The sequence below is a fragment of the Thamnophis sirtalis genome, unplaced genomic scaffold (assembly GCF_051295495.1).
Source record: "Thamnophis sirtalis isolate CommonGarterSnake01/CBP01778 unplaced genomic scaffold, rThaSir2_p1.2 scaffold_11, whole genome shotgun sequence".
Lineage (NCBI taxonomy): Eukaryota > Metazoa > Chordata > Lepidosauria > Squamata > Natricidae > Thamnophis > Thamnophis sirtalis.
Window position 1 is genome coordinate 61522025 of NW_028261391.1, and position 12666 is coordinate 61534690.

General features: G+C 36.4%; 1 protein-coding gene across 5 annotated transcripts in view; it reads right to left on the bottom strand.

The window, feature by feature from the left end:
• Positions 1-3480: 3480 nt before the first annotated feature.
• FGFR2 (fibroblast growth factor receptor 2) overlaps positions 3481-12666 on the bottom strand; it is a 136847-nt gene continuing 127661 nt past the window's right edge. For all 5 annotated transcript variants that reach the window (XM_087725912.1, XM_087725911.1, XM_087725910.1 and 2 more), the window contains 3 exons: positions 11487-11624; positions 8465-8570; positions 3481-4616 (listed from right to left, as the gene is read on the bottom strand). In XM_087725912.1, coding sequence (XP_087582038.1) covers positions 4452-4616; positions 8465-8570; positions 11487-11624 — 409 coding nt within the window. In that variant the 3' untranslated portion in view covers positions 3481-4451. The remainder of the gene's footprint in view (positions 4617-8464; positions 8571-11486; positions 11625-12666) is intronic.

The window sequence follows — 12666 nt, forward strand, 5'->3', positions numbered from 1 at the left end:
GAAATAGTGGTGAGTGTTCTCGCCATTGCTTTTTCCTTGTTAATTGTGGCTATGTATAAACGATTCTAGTTATAAATTATGGGTTTTTGTGGGGGTAGCTACCTGTACAAGTTGTGCTTTAAAAGTACATCTCTCAACCAAATCTGTTCTCAGGACAAGATAATGCTAAATCATCTGACAGCCTTAAGTATATTTACTCCAACACCCGTGTGGTCATCTCGTGGGCTGGCATTGTGCTTGCATTCCCAAATGTAATATTTACTTTCCAGTTTATACATCTCTGTGGCAACAGAATCTACGGAAGGAGTACTATATTCTACTGAATATAGATCTAAAATATTGAACTATGCCAGAAATAAATGTCTAGACAAAATAAGTCCATCTTGGTCGCTGGCTTTTCCAAAATGTAAAAGTGATTCTTGGCAGCTTAAAGTCTTTCTGTAAGATCTTTTTCTTTTAATGCCACTGCACTTCCAAAGTACTGGCATCTGTGAAAAACCCAGCTCTTTCATGAGTCTATCAATATAAAACAATAATAGTTATTTCTGGAGTAACATGGGATAAAATATCACATATAGCACTTAAGATGGCATTGCATGATTGTAATACAGTATGCCAAATAAAGCTTGGTTGTTGCTAATTCCATAGCTTATCATTAACATGTTCATTATATTAATTTCCGTAAGCAATTCATTTCCTTCTCATGCAAAGGTCAACAAAATAACTTGCCAATAGTTAGCACTCTGCCTAATGTGTCCAGGTTTTAACATTCTAATCAATTACCCAGTAACTAGGGATAACAAAATCTCATAGCCAATTTACTGTAACTAGTTTAATCAGGGAATAGACTATTCTGGGAAAAGCGGGTTCCCCTTTCCTTAAACTTTCTTTAAAAAGCATGCATTTCTGTGAAATAATAAAAAAAGAATAATTTATAGAAATTGTATGTGTGATGGAACTTTAAGATTGTTATTGTAGGTAGTAAATATTCTGCATAAGGCTTAGAAACTTACAAGAATGTCAAATTTAGCCACTAGAGAATAGGAACATTAAATCACCTTATTCAAAGCTATCACTTCTTAGCAATAGCAATAGCAGTTAGACTTATATACCACTTCATAGGGCTTTCAGCCCTCTCTAAGCGGTTTACAGAGTCAGCATATTGCCCCCAACAACAATCCGGGTCCTCATTTTACCCACCTCGGAAGGATGGAAGGCTGAGTCAACCTGAGCCGGTGAGATTTGAACAGCCGAACTGCCGAACTGCAGTCAGCTGAAGTAGCCGGCAGTGCTGCATTTAACCACTGTGCCACCTCGGCTCTCAATGATAATTAAACCATAGTTATATCAATATCACTTATAATTAGCATTTCTTAATGATAGTTAAACTATATAGAGACCACTAGTGAATTCTACCTAGCTTGCTTAATTTTCTGCTTGTTGTTTCCTAATACTGTGCAATAATGAAAATATAGCCAAAACATTAAAAAAAAATATTCCAATGGTGGATATCTTGGGGAAAGATTTTGATATATATTTGTGTTATAAAAGAATCTGGAAATGGAGGAAGTTGTTCAGAAAATATCAGACAAACATACTGATGTTCTATGAATCTCAACCACATTATAAAAATATATAATGTTCATTCTATAGACACTGGAGGCTTACTTACTTATATTAGCATGGTTTGATTAGAAACCACCAACCACATATGTTGCAATTGGAGAACTTTGAAATATAAGAAAAGATTGTGGTGCCCAATGCAGACATCCACCGAGCCACCATAAATGGACTGGCTGATGTAATCAAACATAGTTTGGAATTTATTTGTGCATCCCATAAAATAATCCATTATCTAGAAACTTCTAAATCACCGTTTAAAATACAATTAAAAAAAGAAACCTAAGGTGAATGAAATTTATTTTGCAATGTTAACATTAATGCCTGTGGAAAACCTCTGTTAATGCAAAGGGAAATGACCTTTTTATATCTATCTCTGTCTTTCCTTTGTTAAATAAGTCAGCTTGAACTGCATTCATATTGCATGGCAACACCAATCTAAAATTGTCTAAAAACGTGAAAACATGTTCTTAATTCTGAAAAAACATGTTACAGGAATCTAATATTTCTGGTCAGATATCAATGTTTAAGACTGGATAAGTGAAATTATTTGTAATTATTTGTAATAAATAGATATAAAGTAACAGCCAAAAAAGATATTCCAATGAAGTTCTGAAATTGCGATCTTCTCAATTTTGTTACTTTAATATGAAGATATTTTTTTTAAAAAACAGTGCTACATCAAAACAGCCAGGAAGCAGATATCGTTATCTACTGGTCGTTACCTTTAAAGCCCTACATGGCTTAGGACCTGGATACCTACGGGACCGCCTCCTGCCACATACCTCCCAACGACCTATAAGATCTCACAGATTGGGCCTCCTTTGGGTACCGTCGACCGGGCAATGCCGGTTGGCGACTACTCGGGGGAGGTCTTTCTCTGTAGCTGCCCCAGCCCTGTGGAATGATCTACCTGCAGAGATCCGGACCCTTCCCACTCTCTCGGCCTTCCGTAAAGCCACTAAAACCTGGCTGTTCCGGCAGGCCTGCAGCTGTTGACCCCAAAATATGGTCCAGCCCCACTTGGAACGGAGTGCATGGTGTGTTTTTTAAATCTATCTTTTCTTTCCTTCTCTTCTTTTTGATTTATTTGTGTTGTTAGCCGCCCGGAGTCCTACGGGATTGGGCGGTATATAAATGTTATTAAACTTTAAACTTTAGTACAGGTAGTCCTCGACTTATAACAGTTCATTTAGTGACCATTCAAAGTAACAACAGCACAGAAAAAGTGACTGATGACTGTTGCAACATCCCCATGGTCATATGATCAAAATTCTGTTGCAGTTGTCCCGAAGTCACGTGATAAGCTTTTGTGACCTGACAAGCAAAGTCAAAACCAGATTCATCATGTTACCAATTTAACAACTGCAGTGATTCACTTAACAACTATGGCAAGAAAGATCATAAAATGGGGCAAAACTCACTTAACAATTGTTTCACTTAGCAACAGAAATTTGGGGCTCAATTGAGGACTACCAATACCTTCTAGTCAAATGCATGTCCGAGGATACTTTAAGATTGTAGAAAATTTTAAACAAGTTAGAGTACATTCTTATTTTAAGTAAGGTGGGTAAAATGAGGACCCAGATTGTTGTTGGGGGCGATATGCTGACTCTGTAAACCACTTAGAGAGGGCTGAAAGCCCTATGAAGCGGTATATAAGTCTAACTGCTATTGCTATCGCTATGTCTAAAATTTGTTCAGTCCCTATTTGTGTCCACCCCATTAAATAATTTCCTAACTATAAATTGGGAAAAGGTGAGATGAATGCTTTTCTAAATGGCTATGTTTCTTGTTCTTTAGCAGTCCCAATCTTGAATAGTAACAATGCAAGAACTGAAGAGAGTAATAAAAAGATACTTTGTTGATAAAAGACACGTTTTTATTTTTGAGAGCTTTGGTTTTAGTTAAAGCAACAGCTTCTCATTCAACATTTGAAACCCAAGTTAATCAGAACATTAATTTCCAGAATTAGTTATATACTGTAAATATTTCTCTCTTTTAAAAAAAATTGACAACTAGTAACTTTTGAGCAATATATCTACTAGTTCTTTGTGCTGTCTGCATAGAAATGCCATTTAAATTACAACATAACACAACCCCTATAAAAGATTAATTGTTTTTGTACATTACCAATTAATTAATAAATTAATGATATACCATTTTTCCCTGAAAGTAAAATATTTTTCACCTTTGGATTTGAAGGAAGAAGGGGGGAAAGGAAAAGGAGGAGGAGGAGGAGGGTGTGGAGGAGTGGAAAAAAAAAGGTCTTATGCAAGAAATGTAGTTACAAATAGCGGTTTCTTTTTTTTAAAAAGAAAGATTAATTTCCTCGAAGGGGGGGGGAGGATGCATTTTTAAATCAATACAAAAAAATAGTTCATTGTAAATATATAATATATATTTGTACATATTTGATTATATTTACATACATCCAGCACTTATATATTGCATTTGTGCTCTGTAAGTGTGTGTCAACATATATTTTCTCAAAATATTACAAAATTAACAAAGAAGGCTGGTCTGAAGTTTGCCTCAAGTCCAACATGTCCATTGACTTTAGAAAGGCTGTTTTGGCTTCAGGCCGAAGAGCTAACTTGCTCATGGGCATCCACAAATGGCCCATGAAAATTCTTCTCTTCGTAATATTGGGTGATGTTCCAAGCTACTGCTTTTCTTTTTTGCAATAATTAGGCAACTTTTCCCCAATTTTGGTTTTTCTTATGCACAAGAAAATCTTGTGTGTGTCTAAAGCAAGAGACTCTTTTTCATGTGGTAAATACTGTAGATGCTGTGGTTTCATTCCTTTGTGGAATTGGCAGAAGTTCTTTTCATGTTTTGACACTTCCATTTATGTGTTGGTACTTAGGGAGGCAAGGTTCATAAGACATGGGATCGGAAGAGAAAACAGAATCATCCCCTGAAGAACAGGAACTCCTGGTATCTGGATAGCTAGGCGAATACTGTTCCAGTGGCCCACTAAGGTCGAGGTATTCCTGAAACGAAAAATAAACAAGCAAGTCAATCTTATATTGCCTTAAGATGGTGCCATGCATCGTGTGGTTTAATAGACACACACACAAAGTAGCAACAAACAAGGGGAGACCTTTCACATGAGTTAATGGTCACAGGCGTCTCTTCTTTACAATTTACATCCCCTATATGAAAATTACTGGATGACTTTGAGCTGCTTATTATCTCAAGGCTTAGACTGGTATAGACTACCTAAAGCTACACAAAGCTGCTTAAACCCCAAAAGATGGCTACATGAGCTTTGCAAAAGTATTCACCATTAAGTTCAAATTATTTGGGAAGAAGAAAAGAAAGGGCATTTTCACAGATCTTTCTTTGCAGAATCCCATCCTACCTAATGTGCCGTTAACCGCAGTGCTGATTAACTTTAAGTGAGTTTAAATAGCTTTTTAAGCTGTTTTTACATAGATGCTATATTAGATGGGTTTAATTTCCTGTTGATTCAAAAATATATATAATGAAGAATTGCTTGTGTGGGCTTTGGTCTTAATAAGCTTTTATTAAATGCATTCACAAATAAACAATACACTAATGCTACCTATTACCATATATGGTGGACTTGTAAAAAGGTTAAAAAGCATTTTGGATAAAATTATGGTGGATTATGCAAAATATTCTTTAAAAAAGGATAAAGTTTACTCCTCAGTTATTCCTGTTAGGTATAACTACTGATTGTACTGTTATAGAGACTAACTTGATTTTATATTTAATAACAGCAGCAAGACTGCTGGTGTCGCAATACTGGAAGAATGAAGATTTGCCTACTATTCAAGAATGGACATTAAAAGTCACAAACCTAGCAGAGATGGCTAAAATATCAGCATATCTCAAGGACCACTCAAATGAGAAATATAAACTGGAGTGGAGAAGATGGATTGACTATGTTCAAAATAAATACGGGACTAAGAAATTCCAGATACTTTATGACTGAAGAAGCAAGGAATGATATAATCTGTTTAGAGTTAGCCTAACAAAAGAGGAGTTAAAGCTCAAATGAAAGGTGATACTAACTTTTTTTAAAGTTTATTTTAGAACATCTTTGTTAAAGATTTATACCCTGTATTTGTTCTGGGAAGTAGAAATAGTATGTAGGTAAGAGAACAGTGAAGGAGAAAGGCCCTTTTGCTCTGCTCTCAATCACCATTAAAAGAATGGGATAAAAATGAAATAGCAACTCCTCATGAAGCCAAGTATTTTCAGGGAGATACAAAAAAGGAAAACAACAGCAAAAGGATTTCTGAGGCATATGTACTGTATATGTTCCAACATCAACTTCAACCACACTATTTGAAACACATACACTAACCACATCAAATGAAATGTTTTGCCATTATAAAAAAAAAAGAAACAAATTTTCACCCTACGGAGAACTATTTTTGTCCAACACATGGAAATAATTTGCAGAAAGAAAGATCATTTCATTCAACTAAACTGTTTTATAATACCTTGACATTTCAGTGAGGGTAAATGAGCTGCAGTACAATGTACTTTTTATATGTTTTGTTTTTGCTACATGAATAATTGTGGGACCCAATCAACTGAGCCATTCTTTTAAGCAAGCATCAGTGAAATCAGCCAAAACCACGCAAGGAATTGAGAGTGTTCCTTGAAAAAAGCCATTTATATTAAAGAAATGAATGCAAAGGAACATCTATCGCTGAACAATGCCCACTGCATTTTTATGAAAGCAAAACCAGCCATTGGATCAACCAAATTGAAAGCTAGATTAAAACATTTCTAGAAATAACAGTTCTGGCAGGAGAATAAAGTTATTTTTCTCCTTGAATTGCTTCTTCTCTCTTTCAACTTCTGCGGAACAGCTGGTTTTATTTAAATGCAATTGTTTCATTTGCTAAGCCATATTTTGGTTCCGAGATGAGAAAAACCAATTGTAACAAGCTAGGTTTTCAAACACTTTTCCTGTCTACCATTTAAAAAAGTCAAAATAGTTAAGATGGTAATGATAAATTCAATGTAAAATAAATAAGAGCAAAACACATAGTATAAAAGAAATTGCAGGGAACTTTTGATTTAACATTACTTCCGTATCTCATAAGCATTTTTTTTTTCATGTCTGGTGTGTGTTATCTCTATGTTATCCAGAGACAAGATGAATCTCATCAGAACATGAAGGGTTAAACTCTGGCTTCTCTGCCGTCAATGGCAAAGATCTCACTGACTTCAAAGAAGTAATAATTTTCTCATATGAATTGGAATGACAGCTTTGAGAAATAAGATGGAGCAGGACACTTTTGGCACAAATGGGAGGAGGAAGCTATTAGGAGAAGATTGGGTGTATGTGATTTCAGTGGATTCAACAGATTTATGTGGTCAATACAGGGCTAGAACCAATTTACGCAATAACTCTTACTCGGTTTCAACACTTGGGGTAGCCATTGGCATAGGCTCGCATATGTAATTTTAACTGTCACATTCCAGAATATCTTTCCCTTGTTATTATCCAAATGTATCCTACTTCCAAATAGCTTCCAAAAACTCTTTGAAAAAAAAAACATATTTCAAATTAAATGTAAGTTTCAGAACTTGTATATCTTAGCCATAACATATCCCTCCCTATTTTTTCCCGGTTAAAATTCTAGTACAATATTCAGATTCCTTTGTGTATTATATACAAATACTAAAATTCTAGTGCATCCTCCTTTAGCAAAACGAAAGAAGTAGAGCACAACTAAGATTTGATTCTAAATTATTTGTGTGTGCATGCGTGTGTGTGCGCATGCACACACACAAACACACACACGCACGTGTTTGGGAGAGAGATTTAGGGTTAGGGTTAAGATGAGCAAATACACATTGACGTGCTTTATAGATTATGCACATCAGTCAATGTTGATAGTATTCTAAAGTTAGAAGATCAAAATTATTGCAGCATAACCATCTAGAGTCAAGTATTATTATCATCAGGCATGGATTCTTCAAAGTGTCTATCTGTTTGACTCTGCAAAGCTTAAAAAGCACAGAAGAAAATAAAAGTGTTCCTTTAACTCATCGTAAGTGCATTATGTGAGTGATATAATAGACAGTTCAACTAATTTTATTGGGACATTGAAAGAGAATGTATTCACAATTTAAATAAATCCATTCTGTCTGCCATTTATCCATCCCTACTGTTTTCTATTTGTATAAGTAACAAATTAAAATAGTAAACTTGGGAAGAATAAGGCTTTAAGTGTCTATCATCCCATCCCCAAATATATTTTTTGGCCAATTATCTTACCTATCCTACCTTGCACCTTGTAGGTTACTTTATTCTAGTACAGGGGTCATGGCCCATTTATGACTGCTATCTCAGGAATTCTGGGAGTTGAAGTCCACAAGTCATAGCAATAGCAGTAGCAATAGCAGTTAGACTTATATACCGCTTCATAGGGCTTTCAGCCCTCTCTAAGCGGTTTACAGAGTCAGCAAATTGCCCCCACAGTCTGGGTCCTCATTTTACCCACCTCGGAAGGATGGAAGGCTGAGTCAACCTTGAGCCGGTGAGATTAGAACCGCTGAACTGCAGATAACAGTCAGCTGAAGTGGCCTGCAGTACTGCACCCTAACCACTGCGCCACCTCGGCTCATAAAGGGCCCATGGTTCCCCCACCTGTGTTCTACTAGATCCCAAAGGAATTCCCTGTGTTCAGATTTTGTTTTGTCGCATGAGGCCAAATGTGCAATAAAGAAAATCCAGCATCTAGATTTTCTGTAATATGTTGGTTGCCAGTGAACTATTGTATGCAGATTATCTCAACAACTCTTATTGCCATTCTTTACTTAATGTTTAAGGACAAATTGTTTTACTCACCTCATTAGTTGTAAGTGTGAGGATACGATCTAAATCTTCCACAAGCTGTTTAAAAGTAGGTCTCTGTGAAGGCACCGCATGCCAGCAATCTCTCATCATCATGTAGCTGTGGAAACCAGCATTTTATTGAGTTAATTAATGTCTCTATGGCATATTCATAATATCTCACTGCTGTTCTGCAAGAGGTCAGGATGTATTCACATTTTACATGTCTTTAAGTATTTTGCTCTTTAAGAAAACATGCCTGTGGTTTCAGAGGATTGGAGATGAATTTATTACTAGGCAAAGTAACTCAGTATGTTTAAATACCATTTTTATGCAATTAGTTGAATTTGCAATTAGAAATTCTATCAGCGGAAAAGAGATTGTGGACCATTGTTAAAGGTGAATGTGATGTTTTTGTCATTCAACACCATGATTTTTCTGCTTGCATTAAAAACAAGTTAAAAGAACAGCAGGAAACTCTTCCTTCTGGCGCTCAGTTTAACATATGAGAGCCTCCTGCCCCATTGCAGAATTTTTAAAATTTATCCCCCTAACCTCCTTGCTCACGAATTTCATAGGATGTAGAATTGATGGAGAAAACTCATTTGTGCTCAGCTCCAGGTAAGTTATACTGGTTCTTATTCACTATCTGTATTTGTCCTTACTATCATTATAAGACTTTAAAGCAATGCTTTCTATAGAAAAAAAAAAGAGATCACTCTCCAATTGTTGTTGAATTACAAATTCCATTATATCTGGTGCTTGGCTACAGAAACTAGAGCTATTGGGAATTGGATTCCTCCTTGGCTGTCAAAATCTTCCTTTGCTTAAAATAAATAGTATGCTAAAAACCTTCAAACTTGTAAGAGGTGAGCCTTGCTGAACAAATCTTCCTTAGTTATACGGTACTGTTTAATGTTTATATTAAACATTAATATATTTAATATAAATATATAACGTATAAAAAGAAGTGAGGTTATCAATACTGTCCCCATCAATTCCAATCCCTGAATTATGTATTAGCAAAGGGAGGAATTGAACAGTAAATCACCTAACTTTGTTCTCTGTTTCCCCTGTGTGATCATTATTTCTACCCTCTAGATAAATTAAGGTAAATTAAATGGGCATGGAATATCCCATTAATGGCATTCAGCTGGAGGTAATCCTAATGCTGCACTAAAGAGAAAAGGCTATTCTAATTGTCTGGAAATCTGTCCAGATTGTACTATAATTCCATACGTAAGTAGAAGATAGAAAGCTTATTGCTGATTATATGAGAAATCTGTGAACCATATGCTAGGACTACAGAGGTTCAAGGAAAGCAATCTGAGTTAGGTAAAAGCTTTAAATGCTTTTCAAATGCTTTTCTGGTCCTGAACAATTATTTAAACAAAATAAACTCTTGCCTAATTCAAGCTAGATAATGATTTCTGCTTGTTGTTTTTTCCTTCCTAAAAATACTTTGCTTTTATATACAGGGCAATCTCAACTTAGTGGGTGTTACATGCAACGAACTTCAGATGCAACAGATAATGCTCCCATTGTATCAGAGGTTTTATCTCATTTCTGTGAAGATACCTTTAATACAAATGACTTAAAATAGCACAAATGGTGTTTTCAAATTTAACAGGCCCTTGGAAATAAAGGACAGCCTTCCTCCACATGAATTAAATTGAGGTTTTACTCTATTAAAAAAGTGGAGCCAGAGAAAAAAGCAACAATCGAAAGCAACACAAAACCTACTCCATTACAGGTAGTCCTCAACTTATGACCAGGACTATAATGGAGCCCAACATTTCTGTTCCTAAGCAAGGCATATGTTAAGTGAGTTTTGCCCCATTTTGTGACCTTTCTTGCCACAGTTGTTAAGTGAATCACTGGAGCTGTTAAGTTAGAAACAAGGTTGTTAAGTGATAATCAGAACGTCATAAAAGGTGAACACTTGATCCTAGGACATTGCAACCGTCATAAACATGAGTCAGTCATCAAGTGTCTTGAATTTTGATCACATGACCATGGGGATATTGTAATGGTTGTAAGAATGAAAAAGGGTCATGTATCACTTTTTTCAATGCCATTGTAACTTTGAACCGTCACTAAATGGACTGTTGTAATTTGAGGACTACCTCTGCATGTAGTTAAAATAATTCAGATATCTTTTTTGCTATCAAAGGGTATTTTGACTTCAATTTCTCTGAAGTTTAACACAGCATGTTCAACCCACACTCTCTCACATATATACACGTAACACACATTCACTCCATAGGCACAATTAAAAAGTTATTTTGTGACGCCCCCCGATATCATGGCAAGGCCTTGGCTTTATTTTTTAGCAATGCTTCACAGGTAAAATCCTCGACTTACAACAATTCACTTCATGACCGTTCAAAGTTACGTCACTGGAAAAAGGGACTTATGCCCATTTTTCATATTTACTACCATTGCAACATCCCTATGGTCACAAGATCAAAATTCAGAAGCTTGGCAACTGATTCATATTTATGACGGTTGCAGTGTCCCGGGGTGATGTGATCTCTTTTCCTATCTTCTGACAAAAAAAGTCAATGGAGAAACCAGATTCACTTAGCAACATTGTTGCTAACAATTGTAATGATTCACTGAACAACTGTGGCATGAAAGGTTGAAAAAAGGGGGAAAACTCACTTAACAACAGAAATTTTGGGGTCAATTCTGGTCGTAAGTTGAGGACTACTTGTATTTCCTGCATTAATGGTGAAATGCACAACTGGATGCTGTTTGGATGGAAATAAAATTTCAACTGCTTTTCACAATTGACAATCCCCATTTGAGAATTATAAGCAAAGATTTTTATAGTTATGATGAAATAGTTATTAATACTTCCTACCAATGTATTGACAGTTACGTTTGTAATCGTTTTAATTAATTGCAAGAGAAAATGTGAATTGTGCCCTGTGTTGATGTCACATATATTTAGGGAATAAAAGGACAAAAATTGCATGAAATCACAAATGCATGTTAAATCTATTCTATGTATATATGTCTAAAGAGCTCTTACAGTTCACTGGTGCAATTGGCAGGTTTGTCCATTCTGTGTCCTTCTTTAAGCAATTTGAAAAGCTCTTCCACCGGGATTCCTGGGTAAGGTGACCCACCTAAAGTGAAGATCTCCCACATTAGGACACCAAATGACCACCTGAAATTTTTTTTAAAAAAAAGGGAATTAGGGGTGTGCGAATCAGATCAGTGCAGAATCTTATCCTATAATTAAATCTCCATCTGTCATCAAATATGCAGTATATATCCTGAACATACCAAATGTATAAATAAATTGGCACATGATAATATGCAGAATGTGTAGTATTGAGAGACCGCCTGCTGCCAATTACCTCCCAAAGACCCATTAGATCACACAGAGTAGGCCTCCTCCGGATTCCGTCTACCAGCCAATGTCATCTGGCCACTACCCGGGGGAGGGCCTTCTCTGTGGCGGCTCTGGTCCTGTGGAACGAACTCCCCGCAGAGATTCGGACCCTCACCTCTCTCCAGGCCTTCCGAAAAGCCGTTAAAACCTGGCTGTGTCGGCAGGCCTGGGGTCGATGAGTTCCCTTCCCCTCTCGAATCGTGTGGCTGTTGGTTGTTTTTAAATGCCCTGTACTTTTGTAGTTTTTGTGTTTTTCCCTTCCCCTCCTTGGGTTTGTGCGCTGCCCTGAGTCCCGCCGGTAATAGGGCGGCATATAAATAAAATGAAACTCGAAACTTGAGTAGTCATAAAATAATGTCATATGTAATCCAGCCTATGCAATAGAGGTACCTAAATCCTGCTAAATTCCTTACAGTTGGAAAATTAAAGAGATGCAATTTAAAAAAAACCAAAGGAATTGTTTTGTTGAGATTGGTTCAAACTATTAAAACTGTTTAGACGTTTTTATCATGGTCTAATGACAATGTAAGAAGTTCTCCTGTCTAAATGAAAACCAGAACAATTTCTTGTTGACCTGGAATCTCTACAATTATAACTCAGTCTCATAAACTCCATTCTTGGAGGACTGTTGAGAAAGGAGTGGCCTTCCAGCTCCAGGTGGAGGCAATAAGAGCTGAGGTGGCGCAGTGGTTAGAGTGCTGTACTGCAGCCACTTCAGCTGACTCTTATCTGCAGTTCGGCGGTTCAAATCTCACCGGCTCAAGGTTGACTCAGCCTTCCATCCTTCCGAGGTGGGTAAAATGAGGACCCAGAC